Source organism: Acipenser ruthenus, chromosome 2 (genome assembly GCF_902713425.1).
Source record: "Acipenser ruthenus chromosome 2, fAciRut3.2 maternal haplotype, whole genome shotgun sequence".
Taxonomy (NCBI): Eukaryota; Metazoa; Chordata; class Actinopteri; order Acipenseriformes; family Acipenseridae; genus Acipenser; species Acipenser ruthenus.
In genome coordinates, this window is record NC_081190.1 from 10,389,537 (window position 1) to 10,413,402 (window position 23,866).

Here is a 23,866-nt window from a genome sequence, read left to right on the forward strand (position 1 = left end):
TCTCAGCAGTTTTGTCTGTCTCCTTACAGTTACATGATTGCATAACTTCCTTGTGATGCCATCAAACAGGAAATCAGATGCAATATCTCTTTTGGTTTGCTTTTTCCTTGTGCAAAGAAAAGACAAAATAAAATAAAAATGGAACAATCTGTACAACCGGCATATTAGCAACTTAAGCATGACACACTTGTAAATTCATTTTTTCTAAATAAAAGACTGTCTAACTGGCTGTGTTGTTTTTAGTACTTGTTTCCTAAACAACACATTTGCCCAGTGTTGAAGAAATACAGAATAGCAGTGTTGTCCTGAGGGTCTGTTTCTACCAGGAGTCTGTGAGGAGCCAGGGGCCACTCGCCTGCACACCATTCAGCAGAGGCTTCAGCAGGCTCTGCCGGGCAACCACGGCTACCTCGTCCCAGGCATTGCAGTTCTCACACACGTTGAATGTCGGATTGGCTGGGTCCAGAATAAATGGCCTGGAGTGAGACAAGAACATTGAAATTCAATGCCCTCTGCATATTAGAGTAAGCTTTGTCTTTAGCCATTGTCTTTTACAGAGGGGATTTAAACAGCAATGTGGTACAGGTGTGAAATAGCACAGCTAGCTTAACTAATGTGCTATTCTTGTTTAGAATCGTTTTCATTCTGAGTCCTCACTCTTCTTTCCAAGTTTAGTTGGTACACCGCAATGCAGCCACTAACTGCAACTACAGGTTACAGTTAAATACATTGTTCTACGATAGATTTCTTCTATCCACTAGGGCAGGGGTGCCAAACTCGGCTCCTGGAGGGCCGCAGTGTCTTCAGGTTTCGTTCCACCCAAGCTCTCAATTGCTTAATTGGTCTAATAATTTGATTAAACACTTCTCTCCAAGCCTCATCATGTTTCATAGGTAGTGTACATTTTTAATTCATCAACTGTAACAGACCTTGAAAAATATGAAATATGTCCAATTGAGGACTTAAGTTGGAATGAAAACAAGAAGACCCTGTGGCCCTCAAGGACTGGAGTTTGACCCCTCTGCAGTAGAGGGACAGGTTAAGGGTGACACTCTGGTGTACCAGCTATACTCAGAGAGAAGACATGATGTGATGACTGAAAAAGAAGCGGTATACAAAGTTGTTCTCAACAACGTTTAAGATAACTGTGACACATCAGACCCTTGACCAGAGAAATCACGCAAGCACAATCCCACAATCCCCCCCCCCCCCCCCCCCCCCCTCCAGCACAAGCAGAGAGGGGCCGCCTTCGCACCTGGTTTGTTCCTGCAGTGTCCTCCTGACTCCCTGGCAGTAGGGAGTGTAGAGCTTATCCCAGAGGATGCAGAGCTCCGAGCAGCGCAGCAGGAGTCTGAGGACGGCTCTCAGGCCCTGGAGCAGGATGAAGAAGATGGGCTTCCCAGCCAGCTGCCAGGCATGCAGGGTGAGCAGCTCCACAGTGTAGGAGGAGGGCAGCCGGCGGAACCTGCAGTTACACACGGGGGACAGATCAACCAACCACCGTTACGAATGTGACAAAATTCTCTTGTGCACAGATATAAAAAAAAATGTTATTCACCAAATACAAACCCGATTACATTAAGAGCTTCTTCGTATTATTATTATTATTATTATTATTATTATTATTATTATTATTATTATTACTGGTAGTTCTAGTATTTACTAAGAATAGGAATATTGTACACCAACTGTACATAACAAGTAAAGCATGTTATTATTACACACGGTATCCAGTGTGGCCCAATCTTACCTCCACAACATCAGAGCTGTGAGAACAGCAGCAGCATTCACACTTCACATCCACAACATCAGAGCTGTAAGAACAGCAGCAACATTCACACTTCACCTCCACAACATCAGAGCTGTGAGAACAGCAGCAGCATTCACACTTCACCTCCACAACATCAGAGCTGTGAGAACAGCAGCAGCATTCACACTTCGCCTCCACAACATCAGAGCTGTGATAACAGCAGCAGCATTCACACTTCACCTCCACAACATCAGAGCTGTAAGAACAACAGCAGCATTCACACCACCTCCACAACATCAGAGCTGTGAGAGCAGCAGCATTCACACCTCCTCCACAACATCAGAGCTGTGAGAACAGCAGCAGCATTTACACCACCTCCACAACATCAGAGCTGTGAGAACAGCAGTAGCATTCACAATTCATCTACAGATCCCAGCCACCGCCACCCGTCCACTCCAGCTCATCCAGAACTCTGCTGCCCGCCTGGTGTTCTCTCTGCCTCGCTTCACCCACGCTACTCCACTACTCCGCTCGCTCCACTGGCTCCCGATCACCACTCGCATCCAGTTCAAGACTCTTGTACTAACCTACAGATGCCTTGACCAGACTGCACCCAGCTACCTCCAGACCCTCATCTCTCCCTACACCCCCACTCGACCTCTCCGCTCCGCCTGCACTAGAAGTCTGCTGCACTAGGGCAGCAGTGTGGAGTAGTGGTTAGGGCTCTGGACTCTTGACCGGAGGGTTGTGGGTTCAATCCCCAGTGGGGGACACTGCTGTTGTACCCTTGAGCAAGGTACTTTACCTAGATTGCTCCAGTAAAAACCCAACTGTATAAATGGGTAATTGTATGTAAAATAATGTGATATCTGTATAATGTGAAATAATGTATAATGTGATATCTTGTAACAATTGTAAGTCGCCCTGGATAAGGGCGTCTGCTAAGAAATAAATAATAATAATAATAATAATAGAAGACTAGCTCTACCTCCGCTACGCTCCCCTGCCTCCAGAGCCCGCTCCTTCTCCACCCTTGCTCCGCAGTGGTGGAATGAATTTCCTACAGATGTCAGGACTGCCCAGTCCCTGACCACATTCCGGCGCCTCCTTAAGACTCACCTCTTCAAACAGCACCTGTAGAACTCCTCTGTTTGTATCCTGGGACACTATCACCCTTCATGTAAATGTGCTTTATTTTGCTCTTATCTGCCCCCTATTGTACTGCATTTAATCCTGTACTTCAGAATACTGTAATCTGCCAAGTGTTTAACCTGTAGTACTTTGTATTTAATCATATCCTGATGTAACTATCACTATTTAATCATACCCTGATGTAACTATCACTATTATCTGCTGTATTATTGAATTGTGGTTTGCCACACTTCTACTTTGCTTGAACAAAAGTTATTGTATTTCTTGCTCTTATTGTATGACTTGTATTGTAACACTTGAAATGTATTTGCTTACGATTGTAAGTCGCCCTGGATAAGGGCGTCTGCTAAGAAATAAATAATAATAATAATAATAATAATACAGATCATCTGCACCGTGAGGAAGCATTTCAAGGTAACATGTATTTTTTTCTAACTGTTTTGAAAAGCCTTATATTGAACTTTTCAGCTCTAATGGTATACTGTACATATTTTGAAGTGGGTGCAAAAGCAAAGGCCTGTTTTCAAAGAGAAATAATAAATATATTATTAACTGTACTGTATAAGACTAGCAACAAACTACTGAATAATTGAACTCCTGCTTTCAGCAAGTTGCTTGTTTCCGTGTTGGTTTTGTGCCTCTCAGAAAGCGCTCCTGTGCATTTGCTCTTGCTTCATTCCATTGGAAGTGGCTGGAATGGAGTGTGGCTGGGAGCTCCTTTCAGTACATTTGACTCACCTGTTTTCTTGGCTGGGTTTGGCAAAGGATGTCCTGAACCAGTGTTTAACCAAACGGATTAGATTCTTGACTCCCAGTGTAGCAGCCTTCACAAAATCCACCTGGTATTGCAGCAGGGAAAGGGAGAGCAGCTGAGCCTCGTCACTGTGCCCGCAGTTACACAGCCTCCTGAACAGCATCCCTTTGTCATCTGCAAGATCACACTGAAACATTCAGGAACAGAGTGACGCACCGACACCGCCTCTACCAGAGAGGCAATGTAACAGCCCTGAGTGTGGTAGCTATAAGCAGGATGCACAAAGGGAAAGTCTGATCAAAGTCTATACTGTATTTTTTTTACAGTTGTACTTATTTAACCCCAGGTACCTTTGGATGGCCTGGGGCCCAGGGTATCATAGCACAGCATGACATCGAAATGGTGACTGTGTGTATTGTTGAAACACTTGAACTGAAATCTCAGGGCGAATGCTGTCTTCTTTTCCATCAATATCCTGAAAGTCACAAAGAGCTCTGGTGAGTACAGCAAGAACCTCCTACACTAACCCTGCACCCTGTAAGCAGGGCTGGATTATCTCCTAATTGTGCCTGTGTGTTAATTTAGCTTTGGCTTTAAGTGTTTTTATGGCTGAACATTTCTAAAAAGCAGCCCACCTACTCTGTACAAGATTACATCTAGTCCAGTTCAATGAGAAAAATTATAATACTGCAGCAACTTCAGATGCCCAATCTACACCAACCTCCGAGTATCGGGACAGTATTGGAACATACCTAATTACTTAAACGTTTAAATCTTAAGCACATTAAACGTTTCAACAGTAATAAAACCCATATCATGAAGCAGTCTCCACCTGTTAGTCATCGCAGTATTCTTCAAGTTTTTTTCCAGAGCTGCCAGTGCTGGTGTGAGGCTCCTCCTGCAGTCCTCCAGACTCGTGAAGGAGTCACTGAACAGCACAGCGTCAACGTCAGACCAGTCCTGTGTATCTGTGCCTTTAATAAAGGACCCTCCCTGGGGAAGACAGCATGTTAACGGAGTGCTAACCAGGATCTTACCTCCTGTTATCACTGCAAATGTCCTGCAGATTTCTAATCATCATAGGAATAATGACATCTTTCCAAATCTGCAAAATGCACCAAGAGAAAACCCTTGCATTTGTCATTCAAGGTTGTTTTTTTAAAAAAAATCTATTTTGTCTGCTTGTTATTTGTTTTTGCAGCCAACACAGACCATTTTAAATGACTTGTTTCTAGCAAAAGTTTGTTACATTTTTAAAGACTGTTTCTATAGTGACTCAGTTCCAATGTTACATGTACATTTTAAAGAGATGACTCAGTAGCTAGGCTTAATGTTAAAATGTTTCAGCCTTGGTTTTTGGGTGATGTTCTGATGAACTATTAATGATAACACACTTTAGACAAGTGACATCAGTAGAATATAATGAAAATAGAAAATGTGTTTCCTGGTGAGTTGATTTTTTATAATAAAATGGCAGTTTCATGACACTCCGTGAAATTTGTTGTTTTTTTTGATTGTCATTCGTGAATTTCTTTAAAAAAAAACATGAATTTTCCGGGCCTCTACTTATCTCTGTCTGGAGAACAACACTCACACAAGCATACCTTTTTATAGCCCTGTCACATCTACTTATCTCTGTCTGGAGAACAACACTCACACAAGCACACCTTTTTATATCCCTGTCACATCTACTTATCTCTGTCTGGAGAACAACACTCACACAAGCACACCTTTTTATAGCCCTGTCACACATTTACATCAAGTCCTACGTGGTGCAAAGTTAAGCATTTGCAAGTAATGCAGCAATTAGATGCTCATTTTATTATGATTATGCACATGCGCTTCTTGTCTGCATGTGTAATCAGGAGCATCTCAGAGGTCAATGAGATGCTAATGACCTATCTGCATATTCCCCGGAGCATCTTACTGCGGAGGCGTAAAGTTGCACTTCCGAATTTGCGCATGCGCATTTATCAAGGTGCACTGGGCATTTCCCTTTCGTACATATGTTGCAATCATGTGCATGCACAAATCATATTTGCACAAGCACAACTCTTAGTACATAGGCCCCATAGTTTAATCCGGTCTTGGTGTCTAATCACTGTATGCGTTGTACTTTGAACTCACTCCAGCTGTCTCGCTGCAAGCAGACCCAGTGACCTACAGCAAAGATACCCTGATAAAGAACCAAAAGATGACCTGCCCAGTGAAAGGGGGGGGGGGGGGGGGGGGGGTAATGCTGTAAATAAAGCTAATAAGAGGTAATCTATTTAAAGCGCTGGTTAGCATATTTGTTATTAAGAAGAAAAAACTATATAAAAATTAAAATCCCTGGCCCTATACAAGAAGAAAAAAAAAGAAAAGCAGGAGTGCCTTCATCTGTCTATCAATCTATCTATTTATTGATCTTTTGATATCTATCTATAGTATATTTGTTTCAAAGCAGAATGTAGACAGCTAGTTTTTCTTGTTTTTTGGCTTTCACACAGAAAGCCGTTCCCTGTGTCACACTCACTGTAATCCACCTTGCTCCTCTCTAGTAAGTTGGACTGGGTTGCCTGATATCTCCCTGGCTAAAGCTGTGTTGCTCATGATAAACAAGCCCTTCACTAAGCGCTCTGTCCACCAGCCTCAATGCAGGCAGACGTGTGGCTCCCTCACCTTGACCACGCGGGAGACAGGCACCGGGCAGCACTGTTCAATCAGCTCCACCAGCGCCTCCACTTCTCCAGCACAGGCTGTCTTCATCAGCCCTGACTCTGGTCTGAGCCGTGTTTCTACAAACTGCCTAAGCTGCTGGGAGCTTCTCATATCCACTATGTTGTTTGGTGAAAACCCTGTGGACATTCTAGCTGTAAAGAGAAGACATTTACTGAAGGATCTGTTTTACTAGCAGGAGGTGCAGAGGAGAGTGCCACAATTGAACCGATGATTTTGTTAATAATCATGTAGGATGCATGTTGTCATGTGAGTAAGAAGTACACCCGGTATATGATTGTAAAGGATGGCTGCCTATTAGGTGGCATCTGATGTTTTACACTGTTCTTTATCGGTTCAGGATCAGTTCTGTCTGGCTTTCTGACATGCCCTGAACACACCACTGCATAAACAAATATGCCAAAAAACAGTTGATATTTGATAGGCTTTTATTTTAAAACACACAGATACAGTGCTGCCTATTCCTATACAGCAAACTCATTTACTGCAGTGGTGTAGCAGAGGCTTGTGAAAGGAAGGGGTGCTTTGGGCCGATAAAAAAAAATCCTACTGCATCGTCCAAAAACACTACAGTTTCCTATAGTATGCCTTATCACATAGTTTAGTAAAGATTAGTATTTTTTTTATAATGGGAGTGGAGGTCTAGGCAGAAATAACTGTTTGTAACCAACAGTAACCCTGAGGTCACACTGAATGGAACTCCTCACCTCCTCTACTCCTCTGTGCTCACAGCCAGAACAGCGACCAATCTGATGCATTCTTGTCTGGTAGAGGTGGCTGACAATGGAGTGACAGAGCAGCAGGCTATGGAATACACCCTCACTGTACTGGAGTCTGTGTGGAGCTCCTTTCCCATCCTTACCTCTTTTGCTGGCAGTGAAATGATGATCTTGCCTCTCATGTTGCTCTCTGCCAAAACTGGTCCCAAAAGCTCTCCGGCACATCCTGCAGGTGACTGAGGTCTCGGAAGCCAGGAAGCGGGACTCTCTCCGCAGCGGGGCAGCCCTGACCAAAGGCTTCTGGGCTCCATGTGTCTCTTCATAGTGAGCCACCTGGAGTGACAGAACAATGCTTTGGCTTTCTACAGTTAATTGTAATAGATCTCCTCCCAGGGGGCGGATGAGTTGAAAATATTGATGCCAATATAAGACTACAGAGCCTTTAGTTGAATGGTTAGATGACCCCCTATCAACCATAACCTAACATTGAGTTCAAAGACCACAAAGCAGTATTCAGTAGTATAAAAGGGACATTTCTACCATCTACTACTTTCCTGGTTAAAAGGGTTTTTTGTTGTTGTTTTTTTGTTGCTGTTAAATACTAATTTAAGCAGAAATAAAAATAGATAATGATAAAGAACACACATGATAGGATAAGAGAGGCAGGATATGAAACATTATGAAAATGAAATAAAGTGCCCCTTTAAAGGGCAATGGCACAGTAGTATAAGGAAAGCTACAATGGCATGAAAAAGTGTTGGTCCACCTTCCTGATTTGTGGTGCTGGGGAGCGGGGCATTTGTTACTCATTCTACCCCACTCGGAGCCCTCCCTACGCTCCTTGAATAAATCTATTTGCTACCAATGCAGAATGACTCAGTGAGTGGGTATTTATTCTTCGGTGTGATGGTAACTGCAAGGACTGGAACAACACTCGGTGTCACAATCCCAAAGCAATCACCAATAACGTGCCACTGGTAATGCTACAGAACTCACAAGAAACCACTAATATGCATGGAGGAGCTCCTAAATTAAACAACATTATTTATTTGAAGGTTTTTTCTTTATGTTTAATTACATTATTGCAGAAACTTCTTTTTAGGTAAAATGAATAACCCAGTCATTCTACAATATCAGCCTTATACAGTGTGTCCATTTGGTGTGGTGACTGGTTAATCCAGGCTTTAGTTAATTGGTCAGCTTGTCTCACCTGCTTGTGTTCCTGCAGCTTCTCTCTCGCAACTTCACTCCCACACCGGTCACACATCTCCTTGCCGGCGTGCCGAGCTCTGAAGTGCTGCTTTAGAGCCGTGGGGCTGGCGAAGTCACTGCCACACCGCTCACAATTATAACACTTCCAAGAGAGCATCTCCTGAGCTTGATTTAAGAAGTACTCAATTCTTTCCAAAGGGCTTTCAATTGAAAATGTTTTTATCAAAGCAGCAATCTGACAATCAGGTTCATAGTTCGTAGAGTTATTAAAATTAATCCTTAATACTGGGGTCTAGTGTTCCTTATACAACACAAAGTGAAGTATCTACACTGTTTTATTTCTCCAGTAAGTTCTTAGGTACATAGAGGTGTGTCTGTATACTGTATATACCTCTGTCTCCAAGTTACCTGTTGTATAAAAGCTGAGTTGCATTTCAGATTTATAGCAATGGGCAAACATGTCACTGATCAGCTAGTTCTTTTCACTTACAGGACTAGTGGGTGAAAGAAGAAGAAAGCTTGTCTGTAATTTCAATCCTTTTTTGTTGTTGTCGATTTTATTGCACTGTGCAACCAAATTGTTGTTTGAGAGTGTCCTGTAATTGAATATGTCTCACTTTTATTTAAAAGGAGCCACTTTATTCAAACTCTCCCTAGACCAGAAGAAAATAAAACTTGAAGTAAAACCATGGTAAACTGCAGTAAATATAAGATTAATATAAGAATTACACATCCAAGCTGTTAAATTAACCTACACAATTACCAAGGTGTATTGTATACTTTTGTGAGACTGCAAAGTCATTAAACATTAGCTCTCTAAACTACTGTATAGTGCATTTTGTTAAATACTACCACTGTATCACTAGGAACTCCAGTCTTGCATGATTAATGGTACAATTACAGTATAGTGTACTTGGAAATTTTACCACAATAAGACCTTTAGCCAGCCACAGATTTCCATTGGTTTCATTTCCCTTACTAACCTGGTTAGAGGGGTTTGTTTTGATTTTTTCTTTTGATTTTTTTTATAACTACCAAATAAGGATTTTGGCCATGCCTATAAGCATGTAATAATGTTTGTTTAGTCATCTTAGTCAGGACAGGAATTGATGCATAACGTTTAAAAACTCAATATAGTACAGTATGTATTCTATTTTTTTTTTTATATAATAAAGAGTTAAATAAGAATAATTAAACAGTATAGCTCATTTTAATGTGACGTCCTATTTTGTAATGTGACCTTTTGCTATACACTTGAGTAAACTTAAAATCAAATCATACCGTAAAAGACATTCAAAACGGTTTGTGTTGTGATAACAGAAATATATATTAACGGTTATCTACTTAACAATGAACAACAAATGCTATTACATCTTTTTTTCGTCACGAAACCGTTTAAATCTTTATATATATATATATATATATATATATATATATATATATATATATATATATATGTTGCGATTTCTGTGATAAAATCTGTAGAATGCGTTTAGTTTTATTCTCTCTAAACAGGTGCAAGCGGTCATTACACTTCTTTGGTATCAGCGGTCTGGCTCCAGTAGAGCCAAAATGGCGCCTGTTTCATTAGTGATGATAAGAAGTTTAATCCTTTTCGTGCCCCATACTGACAGCGAGCAGCTGGGATGGGAGGAGACTTAGGTCACGTGATCGATGTTCTCTTCCTATGTTTCCTGGAAGAACAAAACAAACAGGGTAGTGAGTCCGTCTGTGTGGGTAAATATTTAGTAATCAAAACACTATAAAACTGTAAGTTGTGGTAGGGTGCGCTTGTAAAAAAAATATATTCTGAAGTATGTGTATGCGAAACCGAGAGTATTTTAGTTGTCATAAATACATTTGCAAAGAATGCGTAATGTTAAAAAAAATATGTATGTTATGAGTGTGTGTTGTATGTATTTATGTTTTGTATACTCTGTTTAAACAAAGTTGTAAATCTGTAAACATTAATGTGAGTAATTAAAACAGTAGAGAAGGGTGTAATGTAGAGCATGTCAACTTGTTTTATTACCTTTATTTCACTTTGGTGGAATATATAATAATCATATAATTAATATAAAAACGTATGTATACATTATTATTTATTTATTTATTTATTTCTTAGCAGACGCCCTTATCCAGGGCGACTTACAATCATAAGCAAATACATTTCAAGTGTTACAGTACAAGTAATACAATAACAGCAAGATAAATACAATGACTTTGGTTCAAGTAAGTACAAGCGTGACAAAATACAATTCAATAGTACAGCAGATAACAGTGACAGTGATAGTTACATCAAGATACGATTAAATACAAAATACTACAGAATGTAGACCGATTGAAATATTATTATTATTATTATTATTATTATTATTATTATTATTATTACAAAGTAGCCAATTTGCAATTGGAACATAATTTTAACGTATGTAGTGTTTATTTTGTGACTTGCTATAGTAATAAATATATAATGAACAGTAAGTGACTGAATGCAAAAACGACGAAGGTACTGTATATTATATTCTGAGATTGCACTGTTGTTGTTCTAGTATGTTTTTGAATATGGTTGTTTTAAACAATAGTTTGTATTTATTATTTTATTTGATATGAATCAGCTTAAGTAAATTATGGACTGTCAGTTTTTCACTGCAATAAATAGAAAGCCCTGTACCTGAAGGAGTTCTGAATGAAGTTTTGTAAATTATAGAAAACAAATGATCAAGCTGCTACAGGCATACATCTCAAGTCACACACTATCAGAGCACAGTCCTTAAATAAAGTGAATACAACTAATACCATTGCAGGTCTTCTTCAGCTAAAGCATCTGATATGGAGCTAAACAAGAGCAGTGCTCCGAAGATATGTCCCTGTGATTGTTGATCGGGGAGAATGGACAGCAGATAACCTGTGTGAGACTGAGCCTGAATCTGTCATGAACAGTGGAAATCACTTTCCGTGCTAGACATGGCTGAAGCTGTGAGACCCAAGAAAACCAAAACCAAGCCGAGTGGAAGATCTCAGGTAAATAAATACTGGAAAGGGAGCACTGAGATTCAAACCCAGGCTGGGCTAGAGTTTCACTACGGATACCCTAAGACTGCTATGATCTCTATAACCTGATTTCTGAACCTTCAGTCAGATTGCATGCTGCACAGTACAGTGATTGCAATATGACCAAACGTTTTAAAAAAAGGGTTACGGTAGCCAGTCTTTGCTGATCATGAACTTTTAAAAGAAAACTTACAGTGGTTTCATATTTTGTTACTTTTTCAAAATCTTAATTCATTAAAGTATAAAAATAAGTACAAATTACAGTGATGAATACAATTAACTGTAATAAAACAACACCACTTTGATCTACATGTCACATTTAATACCATCTTATAATCAGTACATTTACTGTTGCTGTTTGTTTAAAACATTTTTAGGATAAAAAGAAAAAGCTAAATGGTGACTTGAAAAGTGTGGGAAACCTGACAGCGTCTTCTGACATCCAGCAACCCCTTCCTGGCCACCTGAATGAAACTGAGGGGCCTCCTCTGCTTGCTCTTGTGGACAGAGCCCAGCCCCAGCCCGATCACAAGCAGGCTGGAGATGGATTGGAATTTACGGACATCCCCCTGAGTGAGCCGGCCAGCGAGGATGCCTCTGAGCTTCCTGTAGCAGAGTTATCATTAAACACAGGCACATGGCAAGAGGAGCCTGATACTGGAGAAGAAACAGTGACTAAGAGTGGGGAAGCAGGCACTTGCTGTGCTGGGGAACATGATACAGGGCAGCAGGAACACAGAGGCACCCAGATTGGGCAGACATGCTCTGACAGTGGACAAGCAGCACTTCCTGATGTCAAGCAAACCGAACAGCGCACACCTGAAAGTGCACTTGAGACCAGCAGTGCCCCTCTTATGGTTTCCCCTATTCCTCTTCACTTTGTAGCAGCGCAGCTCTTTGCCACCGAGAGCCAGCATTCTGATAGCAATGTCATTGTGGAGTCTGGCTTTGTATCTGGAATGCTGTCAGATGTAACAGCCAGTAAATCAGAGTGCAGAGCCCCGGCTGTCCTTCCGCTGGTGGAACAGGAGTCCCCGCCCAGCCTGGTTCCTGTGGAGCTGGTGAAGCCAGAGAAGACCTATCAGCGGCTCTACCCAGAGCTGTCCTGCATCTCCCCAAGCACCCTGCCCTTCACCAGAGAGCAGCTGCGACTGTGGGAGCCGGGCTCCTGGCTGGGAAACGTGGAGCTCCATGTAAGCGAATTCGAGGGCATGGCTCACCAGGATGGGCACGAGCTGCACGAGCTGCTGATGCAATACTGGCGCTGTCGCAAGCAGCTGTGTCAAGCCCAGGCAGAGCTGCAGGCAGCCGTCTCGGACTGCAAGAGCACCCAGAACCGGCTGTGGAGCTTCAGAGATGAGCAGCTCACCCTGCAGGTCTGAGGATATTTTCTTAAGCATCCGCTCTTTTATAGCCTCCCACAGTAACAGGGAAAATAAATTAATAACACAGGGATGAAAAGAGAAAGAGATGCGTAGCAGGTTTTACACCAGTACTTGTAACCTCTACTGCTTGTCTAAATAAACTAAAACAGTAACACCTGGGGTGTCTCCAGTGGCACTGTTATTTCCATTCCTGTAAATGTGTCATTTATAAGTAGCTTATAATTAGGGCTTCTGTTTTTCGGTGCTTATTTTTAGCTATTTTCGAGTTTTATGTAAATCTCTTTTTTTCGGGGCTTTCGTTTTTGATGTACTGTATGAAATTAGTGTTTTCGGTTACTTTCCAAACTGCTTGAGTGTTTTTTTTTTTCTGTCTAAATATGTATAGTAGTAACTCGACAGTACCTGCACACTTAAGTTGTATCTTCTTAATTTTGCTTTCTTCCAAAACAAAATCCCTATGGTCACGGGCGCATTCTTCTGGGATTTTTGTGTGTAGGCGTTTTTGTATATTTTGCCACAATTCTGTTTTAAATCCTCAGTATCTTAACTGTAATACAGCTTTAGATCCCGCTAACAAGCCTCCATTCCTGATTTTAATCTCCTTTTAAGTCTCGCAAGCTTAGTCTCCAATAGAAATGTAGGAATGTGCTGTCACTCAGTAGTTGGGACGGGTTTAAAATATTCAGACTGAATCAATAGATACAAGTCAGGAAGGCGGGACATTGCCCAGCAGCACTGGGAAATGTTTTTATTATTATTTTTGTAGTAGGTTTTATTTTTTAATGGGTAAAGGGTAAAGTCAACGTGAATTTATTTACCATTTCCACAGTTTTTCCGGTGTTTATTGGCTGTCCACTGATTTCATTTTTTTTGTATCGGGTTTTACTGGTTAAAACCTAAAATCAGAAGCCCTTCTTATAATTTTAAGTCTAGCAGAAAACCACTCAAGGGAGTGGGTTATCATGTTTTTACTTCTGAACTTCGACACACAAGTTTTATGAAATTCCCTTTTTCACAATGATATGTGCTCTTCCAAATTGCCATCTATATAAGATGTTTCCAAGATACACATTTTAAGGATTATTTTATAGTGGATCTGCATTTTGCATGTTGTTTGTTTGTTTGTTTTTTAACAGTTTTTACAAAACATGTTTCATTTGACTCTGGTTACAGATTGCTGCGGTAGAATGTTTCCAGTAAGTATCTTGTGTGGTCCTCTCCCTGCAGGGTGTCTGTGCTGACCAGTCAAAAGTGTGTGGTTACCATCGCTACCAGCAGGTGGTGCTAAACGAGCCGGTGGTGGGGGAACTGCAGCGGCTGTTCGAGTCCAAGGCAGAGCTCCTCCACCAGACCCTGGCACTGCACTCCTACACCGCCCTGCTGTCCCGGCTGCAGGTAGAGTCCTACCTGTACCGACTGCTGTGCAGTATCCCCGCAGCCAGGGCACTGTCAGTGCAGGATCCCCCTAGAGGTGCGTCAGAGTCCGTTTTCATTTTCTCTCATTAGTAGGACTACAAAAATGTAAACGTTTAAACAGTAATAGTCTACTTTTTAATTGAAAATGTGTCTGACAGTTTAAACAGTAAAGAAACGTTTACACCAAGGTTTTAAACGTTTCATCTTCAAAAATGGATTTACAGTTTGTTTTTGTCATTACTGTAAAACCCGAATCAGTCCTGTTCTGTTCAAAACTCTCCTGCCCCATTGTCACAGAGACAATGTGCTAACCATCTTCAGCGTTCCAGCTCTGGTTTTTATGTTACAGTACAGTAATGTGCTACTAACCAGAGGACAGTAAAAATAATTGGTACAGGAATGGTTGCAGCAAACAAACCTTTTTTTTTTAAATAAGGTACATTTGTTAGTCATTGCCAGTGTCTGCCTGCTCCTGAGAGTGTGATTACAGTATGTGTATTGGTTTCATGGAAGAGGTAAACAGCAGTTGTCCTTGTTTCCAGCTGAGTCCCCTGATCTGGACTCCCAGCCCTCCTCTTTGCAGCCCCTGAAGGACAGTATCAGCGTCCTCTTCAGCTTCACACGCAGGCTGCTTGACGATGCACAGTTCCAAGGAGACATCCACCTGTGGCTGCAGCAACTGGTACCGTACCCTGGAATCAATCTCTTACCAGAATACCCGCTGTCCTGGTTAATCTAATATTGCAAACAGACTCATACCAGAGTACCCGCTTTCCTGGTTAATCTAATACTGCAAACAGACTCATACCAGAATACTCGCTGTCCTGGTTAATCTAATACTGCAACTACCTTTTAGCAGAATACCCCCTGTCCTGGTTAATCTAATACTGCAACTACCTCTTACCAGAATACCCTCTGTCCTGGTTAATCTAATACTGCAACTACCTCTTACCAGAATACCCCCTGTCCTGGTTAATCTAATACAGCATACAGACTGTTACCAGACTACTCCCTATTCTGTCTGATTTCTACACAGCCATCCTTTCACTCTTTTACTTGTAGATTTGTCACTGTAGATCATTCAAATAGACCCCAGGGTTTTTTTCTCTGTTAAACAACTATCTGTTATACATACAATTTTTTTTCTTGGCTGTTTCCAAAGCACAGTACACTATACTAAGGTAATTCTATCCATCCGTCTTTCTTTTTCCTTTTTTTGCTTCCATACTTTAATAAGTAAGTCAGCAGGCCATTGTAACATTGGCTGGCAAACTAACTGACACATTAGACCTTTGATATTTATGTCAGCGTCACTCAATACCATGCCATTGCTCTGTTTTAGACATTCTTATGGTGCTATTATGATGTTTTATGTGTAACGTATTGGCTGCAGATAAGCAGAATACCTGATTGTGGTTGCACCGGTGTAAGTGATTGATGAAGGATGCTTCTTGTTTTAGGTGTCAGTACTGCACGGAGTGGGTTCTGTTGGGGACCATCTGTACCTCCTCAATCACATCCTCAGGTGTCCTGCAGGTGTGGGCAAGTGGACAGTGCCTTTCCTACAGGTATAGTAGGAACGCCTACAACTGGGCTGCAGTTCACCTGGCAGATTTATATTATCTGGTTTAATTAAGATGCACATCGCATTGCCATTAGCACACCAACATTGTATTCTTGTAAATCCATGTTTGACACTATTAAATGTAATTGGCATTTGTGGCAATCCGTTCAAGTATTTGATAAGACCTTTTTTTTTTGTTTTAAATCAAGACAACCGTGCTTCTGTCAGGCTATGCTATAAGAGTTACCAGGTCTTCTTCTGACGAGGTACCATAATAGTTCCCAGAAGAGTCTGATACTTCCTTGAAACTTTAGCTCTGGTCCTCTTTTATCATGCAGTAATGAAGGTCTTTACTATCAATGGCAGATAATGATGATGTCTTTCCAGATTAAAGTCCTGGATAATCCCTCCGGAGTTTACCATTTCATGCAGGCGTTGGCCATACTCGTGTCACCAGTCAGGTAAGGGAAGTGCTCACTGCTTGTCTTTCTGTCTTTTTCAAAGAGTCCTTTAACAATAACCTTGCTCTACCAACCCTGAATAGGTTATCCAAAAGGTTGCCTGTTTCAATGTTTAGACTTCTTACATGGGAGCCTCTGAAGAATAAGGTGCTCTCTGAACAAATGTATTATTCTGTATGTTTTATGCACCCATAATATGCACTTGTCTAATTTATTGATTTTCTGTATAAATCACGCTTTATTTAATTAGTTAAACATAATGTAGTTGCCATTTTTAACTGGTGTTTACTAATGGACTATTTAGACAGTGTTATAGTATGTACTTAAAAACAACCTAATGATACATACCAGTTGTTTCCAGGGAATTTACCAGATAAGAATTAAACAGTAGAATATTCAAGGGTCCACTCAAGGATATGACCCCACGTTTTCTGCTTGTCCCCTTTAGAACTCGTGTTAGCTATCTGTGCCACATGAAGCCCAGTGAGAAGAAGAGCAACAGCACTGGAAAAGAATCTGGGAACTGGACTCTGGTGGATGAAGGAGGAGAGGAGGTGATGATGATGATTAGCAGGCTCTCTTGTTAATCTATCAGGCTTTCCTAACAAGCAAAGACATTTAGACCCTGACTTTGAAATCTATCTGTAGCCAAAGCAGCTGTGGTGGTAAAAACCAAAAAAGTACAAAACTCTTGGGATTAAAAGCTTATAATACAATGTTACAGCAGTGTTAGAGCAATAGGAAAATATTCAGCAACGATAGCACACCTACAACTGTAATGCTGCGGTATACTCTTTAGTAATCAGATCAAGCAAAGTCTATGTGACCATAAATATTACTTTTGTATATTGTTAAATATTGCTATATACCAATAGCAAAATAGAGAACCTTTCTAGCCCAGAACCTCCCCATCACAATGAACCGTTCCTTGTTAGGATGAAGACCCTGAGACTAGCTGGCTGCTGCTTTCAGAAGAGGACCTGGTTGCCCTTTTCTCTCAGTTTCCATTTGATGAGCTTTTCAAACATTTATTGGGGATAAACTTGAAAGGTAAGTGGCCTTTGGTTTTCATCAGGCCATCAGTCAGCATTAAAGATCAGAGAATCCTGATGGTGGATATAAGACTGCGGTAGCTGCAAGCCCCACCTTGCCATAGTCAATGACTGCTATTTGATCATCTCGTTTCCAGTGTCCTGCTACTGCGTCAGCACTGAATACTGACTGAAGTTACTAAAGCATATCAGGGTTTCAGTTTCATTATCCAAACAGAAGGCAGCTATTCTGTCCTTCACTGTAATAAAAGCCCCTCATCTCTCAAACTTACCCCTGTAATGTCCATTTCTGTATCACATCTGATGCAATGCTTAGCCACACCTCTAATATTATTTGTGTGTATCACATCTCATACAATGCTTTACCACCCCTCTATATTATTATTTTTTAAATCTAGCCTCACAAGACAGAATTTTTCATATGCAGTACATTGTGTTGCCGGACAAGAAAACAATAATTGTGTTTTGTACAAGAAACGGAATCTAGTTACATAAATAAAAGAGCCTCATTTAAAAAATGATTGGGCATTACAGGGTTAAATGCCTCTTCTTCCTTATACTGTATATTGACCAGGTGCTTGCCAGCCTCAGGCAACAACCAGCCAGAAGATGATGAAAATTTTTGCTTTCGCAACTTCATTGGTTGAACTTTTAGCCATCGGCCTGGAAACCTACAACAGGTCCCGATACAGGCAGTTTGTGAAGCGTATTGGACACATGATCAGGTGGGTAGGTTAGCCCTTATTGGGGTTACCAGCATCAAGGTAGACTTATTGCAAGGATTAATGATTGTGTTGTTTTGCACAAGGTGGTGCATGTCCAGTTTTTCTAGTATTTTCTTCCCAGTGTCTCACAGAATAACCCTTTCATTCAAATGCCACAGATCCAGTATTTTTTGCAGTAACCAGTTTCTGTGGACCCCACTCAAATAGGATGACACTGTGCTATGTGAGTGACCACTGGGCTCAATACATCAGCATCACGGGGGCCCCAATGCAGGAGCAGGAGTCTTTCTCCAGGGAGAAGCTGCAGGTGGAATTCGACGAGCTGTTCCTGAGAGCTGTGCTGCATGTACTGAAGGCAAAAAGGTGGGTGGAGCCCAGTTTCATGTTCATGGCAGCATGGTAAACTAAATACTTACTGTAAGAGAGCTTGTCATATTGAGGAAGATGCTACATGAAGTGTATATACATCTTCAGTTTTTTATACTTGTATGCTGAACCGTTCAACGAATTTGAGAAAATGTGGTATGCAGCGTTATTACCTACAAATCCTTGAGCTTCTCAGAAGCTCGCTCTTGGTGGCCTACTAACATGTATGTATCATGTCTGCTTTGGATTATGGGATGTAAGATCCGTACCCCTGACCTTTTCTGAACTTTTCATGGACATTTGTCATGAAGTTATTGAACATTTAGATAATGCTTATCTCCTGCGACATGTAGTGTCGCTGTTTTTTATAATGTGTTATTTACAGTGAACCCTGAACTAACTGGCATTAACCAAAAGGAGCTGAACGTTTATGGCTGCTTATTCAATTGTATTGGAAGAATAAAAAGTGTGCTGGGGTTTTCTGGCTGGTAAGAGCTGGTGACCTCTCAGATAAGGCTTTATATAAAGCTTGAATGTATGTTATGCGATTTTTAATGTTCTCTATTAACTCGGGAGGAAACACCCCATTGACTGTCTGCTCCACACTTCAAAATTATCTTATTTGCTTCAGGACATTTCACATCTGAAAAAAATTGTGAGACAAACAGTTCTAACTATTATGCCTGTGATGCCTGACTTGCGGGACAGCCTGTGTAGTTACAGTGGCAATGTATGTGACATTTCCATGCATTGTGTTTCTGTGGTTTGCTTTATTTTCTCCTTGTTCCTAGCAGGCTGGGGGTTTGGCTCTTCATGTCAGAGATGCCCTACGGAACCCTTTCCAGTGCCATGCTCTGGAAGATCTTCTACATCATGCAGTGCACCGAGAGCGAAGGCCTGGACAGGCTGAGTGCAAACCTGAGACCTGATGACTGTGTCAGGAGATTGAAAGGTGAGTGCTCACATCCCAGCTTCAATCAAAGAATTCAGATATGCATACCATGTTTGCTGGGAGAGGATGCAAAGAAGATCCTTGACCAATTACAGAACTGTTTGTATCAGTGTAGAGCAGACGTCTGCGGTTTTCCATGCTTATACATTGTATTTCCAGTGCTTTACAGTGGTTAAACATGCTTTGTGCAATCAGTTACCATGCTGTAGCATGTGCTGTACCATGCTTTGGCTCTCAGTGAGGAATGAGGTGTTGCAGAGGTCTCCAGAGGCTTGTTTGTCATTGCAGACCCGGAGCACCAGGGGAAGTTTGAGCGCTGGCTGGTGGAGATTAACAGCTCAGACGGGATCTGCCTGCTCACCACCTTCGCTCACATGGCCCAGCCCAAACGGGCCGACGGAGACCCGGAGTTTGTCAAAACCATAGTGCTGGAGATATATGAGGTACCAGGGACATAAAGAGATCTGTTTACTGTTACCTGTACAAAGACATAGACACATTCACACAGGGATTGCAATCACTTTTCTTACCTTTAATTTGCTGTATTACATAATAATGTAGGTTATTACTGGTCCTGCTTGGATAGTGCTGTAAATCTTCATGTTAATTGAGGCAATCCAAATATTTTAAATACAGCTCTATAAGTGAAATGCTGCATCCTGTTAACTTTACTGTTGGTCATGGTCCCTGCAACTTTCATTTATAGGGTTGTCTTTCAGATATCTATGTATTTCAAACTGAAGTGTGAAAAACAGGCAAAGATAATGTCTGTGCTGATATCTTTTGAAAACAAGCCCTGACAACCCATAAGCATTGTACTTTTTAACTGTAGACAAAATATTTACAGAATACTTAAAAAATGCTGCATGCAATTTTATGCAATTAAAATTACTTGCATGCAAGTAATTCTGTAAAAATACTTAAAAAATGCTGCTGCATTATTAATGAACACATAGGTTGCTGACTTTGAGACTTGCAAGTGAGGGAATCACATAGCAAAATATTAAACATGTTTAAACTTTGCGAGCCGACTGAAATCGACTGTCCGATCCTGTAGAATCTCATCGCAAAGCATAAGACACAGGGCTTTAGTGAGAAAACTAGGTGAGATTCACCTTTGTGTTTATACAATGAAAAATGTGGTGCTGATAAAATGCGAGAGGGTTTATGAACGAGCGGTGCGAGTGTCGTTATATGGAAACGCAACCTCATTCACATTTCACCTTTCAACATCGTATAGCCAGATACGCATTCGTATGTGTATATAGTAACGAGCCCCTGATCTACTCTACATAAACTGCTTTCAATGAAATACCTTCTATGTTTTTTTCTAGTTTTTCTCCATATGAAAACAAATAATGTATTCTTTAAAAATCAGCCCCATTTTCAAAGCTATTTGTCGTCTCTCGTTGCCCAGGTGTCGTACGTGAGTGTCTCCACAAGAGAGACCTTCTCCAAGGTGGGCCGGGAGCTGCTTGCAGCCATAGCGACGGCTCACCCTCGCATTATCTCTGTGCTGCTGTGGCGGCTCCAGGAGACCATTGACAGGGTGGGGATGGTGAGTATTGGGGGGGTTTCAGTAACAGGATGGGGCTCCATTAGGTGTAGTGAAGAATCGGAACAAACCAGAGATTGTCCAAAGTGATGCTATCCTGAACAGCAGCACTTCTCTTCTGTGTCAGAAAAAAAGATTCATATTTCATACCTGTTACACGTTATTAGGGTTATTGGTGAGTGTGGCATATTATTCACGGCACGCACAAATGTTTTCATGAAAAGCAGCGAGATCCATAGCTCAAGGCTGGAACATTTTTTTTGTGGATGTGGAATTGGACTAGGATTCGTTGGTTTGTTAAACAAATACTTAAAAACACACACAGGGTGATTAGAAAGTAAGTTATCACATCAACGCACCACATCATTGATGTGTTAAACTTACTTTCTAATCACCTTCTATATAACCATAATTGTTTTTTGTGTATATGTCCAATCAAATCTAGCTTTTAATTTAAAAACAAATTATTCCACACACATAGTATGGTTATAAATATGTAGAATACTTCATATCCATACACTGTTTATAAATTCTGTACAATTGCAGTAAATGTCGGGAAAGTATTGTAAAATGGCAAATTTACAGAAAGTCGAGCATCACTTTCTGTGTATCTGACTGTATGTGTTTAGCATTTAATTGTAGGTGGAATAGGCTGTATTTAGCCTGCATATTTTTTACAATAGTTGAAAATGTAATGCAAAATTCAATACATTTACCACTTGGCTAACAAATAAAGGAACACACTCTAAACTATTAACACCCATAGTGTGAATACACCTGTAAGAAACAAGCCCAGCAAGACTACCTTCGTAAGGAAGTGCTCCCTGTCGTTGTTTATAAATGGATAGTGCTGCAGCGCCTCTCTCTTCTGCCAGGTGTCCCTGTACCTGTTCAAGGAGCTGCCTGTGCACCTGTGGAGACCTGCGGCTGCTGAGATTGCAGTGATCCGGGACTGGCTGCTGAGCCACAGCCTGCCCGCCGTGGAAAACAAGCTGGCCTGCATCATCTTGGAGGGGCTGAACTGGGGCTCTTGTGGGCAGGTAGGATTTTTAACATGAGCAAACTTGCTGCCCAGTTATTATGTTTACATGCACAGGGAATGCATAGTTTTGTTATTCATTATGATTTTAAAATCAGAAAACAAATGTACAGAGTTCAGAAGAATCAATGCTACTGATTTCAGACTTTTTTGCCGACTGCATTAAGTTTTATTTTTTTATTTTTTTATATTAAATATTTGTTTTCCTTCAAACTGTGTTTCTGCTAAAGGCTCATATTCCCTAAAATACTGCAGCTGAAATATGCACTTAAAGCAGATTGTTTTGCAAATTCATACCCTCATCTATGCCATTGTGCTGGATTGTGCATGACTGTATGTTGTTTTGAATTACACTGATTTCAACCAGGGCCTCTGGAGGTGAAAGGCATACAACAGGCTAGTGAATGTACCTGCTTCTCCACTTTGCCCAGAGCAATACGTGTTCTGCTTGAGGTTTCAGGGCACACTGAGCAGTATTCCAAGTCACCCTTCCTGTTTCAAGTCTGATGGAGATAGAGTGAGCTGTATGATTCAGTGACCTGTTCAGGGAGTGAGTGCTGGATATAATATGTATATTCTTTGAGTGTTGTACTGTGTGTCCTCTAGAGCGGAGCCCTGTTCCTGGACCCCTCACTGCACACTGAAGTGGCCCTGTTGGTGGTGGAAGCCTATCAGAAATACCTCACTGACAAACCCTATGGAGGGATCATCTCGGAGAGCATCAAACAGGTCTCCTTTTAGAGTTAATTATACTGTTGGTTCTTTTTTAATGAAATACAATAAAAACCCTCCGTTACCAGACTCAAATGAAGACCAGCACACCATTAAAGGGATATTGTCTAACATCTGTTTCTGTTAACACCATCTTTTTATTATAAGTGAGAGAATCTATATATTGGATCACTTACCTGTCTATTTATCCAGCTATCTCTATCTGTCACTCTTACATCTAAGCAATATGTGAATTAATAATGATACAGTATATACTACCCAGGTAGAAGTCAGCTAGCATTGGTCATCCAGAAGTATCCAGTTTACAGGATGTGGAAGTGCATATTAGCCACCAGCCACAAGCAGGATTACTTTCCAAACAGACTTACTGTTATCTCTGTCTCCCTGCAGGTCTCCTACCTGGCTAGTGTGGTGCGTCTGGGTCAGACCCCGGAGAGCTCCTTTAACCAGTGGGCCTGGGATCTGGTGCTGCGACTGAAGCTGCACTCGAATGACCGCTGCCCCCAGGACGCCTGGTCACCCGCCCCCTCCACCATCACACCGGTGCCTGAGATCTCAGAGACACCCACACTGCACCCTGTGCTGAAGGCAGTGAAGGCTGGCATACCCATCGGTTGCTACCTTGCCATAGCCATTACGACCACTGGGCACAGGTAAGGGGGCCCAAGCTCGGGTTCTTTGCATTGTCCACCGGTGAGCTGAAAAGTGAAGATATCTCTTAAAGGTGGCTTTTTGAGTGTACAATACCTGCATTGGCATATTTGTTTCTATCAACTGCAAGAGTTTTTGTTTGTTCATTGTGTTTAATAAAGCTGGCTGTACAGTTGGGTGTATTACAATAATATAAACAGAGGTAGATCTTTATTTGTATTTATGTATTGTTTGCTTTGTACCTCCTGTGTGCTAAGTAGTGTGCTGCACTGCAAATGTTTGCTTGTCTGCTCTCTTTCTTGAGCTGTCTCTGTGTTCCTCTACAGTCTGGAGCGGCTCTGCTGTGATGGTGTGGCCCTGTTGAACGTGCTGGTTCAGTCTCGGTACCTGCGGGCTGTGGTACATGTCTTGCAAGTGGTCCTGCCCCTTGTGTACCCCTGCCAGTACTACCTGCTCAAGAACGAACAGTTAAGGGACACCTCTCCTTACCTTTGGTTTACCTTCTGGACAGTGTTGGAGAAGAATGCACAGACACTCATAGGGTTTGAAAGTCACACTATAGTGGGGTGTTTCAGAACAAACCTACATTAAGTATATTATTTAAATGAT

General features: G+C 41.3%; 3 protein-coding genes across 13 annotated transcripts in view; 1 reads left to right on the plus strand and 2 right to left on the minus strand.

Annotated features, from left to right (window-relative positions):
• Window positions 1–15: 15 nt before the first annotated feature.
• Window positions 16–4,568, minus strand: LOC131697747 (2'-5'-oligoadenylate synthase 2-like). The gene is made up of 5 exons (XM_058988898.1): window positions 4,489–4,568; window positions 4,007–4,131; window positions 3,641–3,830; window positions 1,256–1,465; window positions 16–476 (listed from the first exon to the last, which is right to left on the minus strand). Exons 1-5 carry the CDS (start codon window positions 4,497–4,499, stop codon window positions 320–322), a joined length of 693 nt encoding a protein of 230 aa, XP_058844881.1. The 5' UTR covers window positions 4,500–4,568; the 3' UTR covers window positions 16–319.
• Window positions 4,569–6,287: 1,719 nt separating this feature from the next.
• LOC131704943 (zinc finger protein 20-like) lies at window positions 6,288–8,657 on the minus strand. Its single transcript, XM_059006550.1, has 3 exons — window positions 8,304–8,657; window positions 7,105–7,426; window positions 6,288–6,508 (listed from the first exon to the last, which is right to left on the minus strand). Exons 1-3 carry the CDS (start codon window positions 8,460–8,462, stop codon window positions 6,288–6,290), a joined length of 702 nt encoding a protein of 233 aa, XP_058862533.1. The 5' UTR covers window positions 8,463–8,657.
• Window positions 8,658–9,945: 1,288 nt separating this feature from the next.
• LOC131697748 (ectopic P granules protein 5 homolog) overlaps window positions 9,946–23,866 on the plus strand; it is a 40,639-nt gene continuing 26,718 nt past the window's right edge. For 5 of the 11 annotated variants that reach the window (XM_058988903.1, XM_058988947.1, XM_058988928.1 and 2 more), the window contains exons 1-18: window positions 9,946–10,042; window positions 11,113–11,329; window positions 11,737–12,735; window positions 13,972–14,215; window positions 14,703–14,842; window positions 15,621–15,728; window positions 16,112–16,185; window positions 16,634–16,739; window positions 17,121–17,235; window positions 17,812–17,962; window positions 18,170–18,325; window positions 19,120–19,280; window positions 19,569–19,723; window positions 20,698–20,838; window positions 21,711–21,875; window positions 22,481–22,603; window positions 22,997–23,259; window positions 23,584–23,724. In XM_058988903.1, coding sequence (XP_058844886.1) covers window positions 11,273–11,329; window positions 11,737–12,735; window positions 13,972–14,215; window positions 14,703–14,842; window positions 15,621–15,728; window positions 16,112–16,185; window positions 16,634–16,739; window positions 17,121–17,235; window positions 17,812–17,962; window positions 18,170–18,325; window positions 19,120–19,280; window positions 19,569–19,723; window positions 20,698–20,838; window positions 21,711–21,875; window positions 22,481–22,603; window positions 22,997–23,259; window positions 23,584–23,724 — 3,299 coding nt within the window. In that variant the 5' untranslated portion in view covers window positions 9,946–10,042; window positions 11,113–11,272. Of the gene's footprint in view, window positions 10,076–10,430; window positions 10,538–11,112; window positions 11,330–11,736; window positions 12,736–13,971; window positions 14,216–14,702; window positions 14,843–15,620; window positions 15,729–16,111; window positions 16,186–16,633; window positions 16,740–17,120; window positions 17,236–17,811; window positions 17,963–18,169; window positions 18,326–19,119; window positions 19,281–19,568; window positions 19,724–20,697; window positions 20,839–21,710; window positions 21,876–22,480; window positions 22,604–22,996; window positions 23,260–23,583; window positions 23,725–23,866 lie in introns of all 11 variants that reach the window. The other 6 variants (XM_058988937.1, XM_058988953.1, XM_058988963.1 and 3 more) reach the window with 4 other exon arrangements.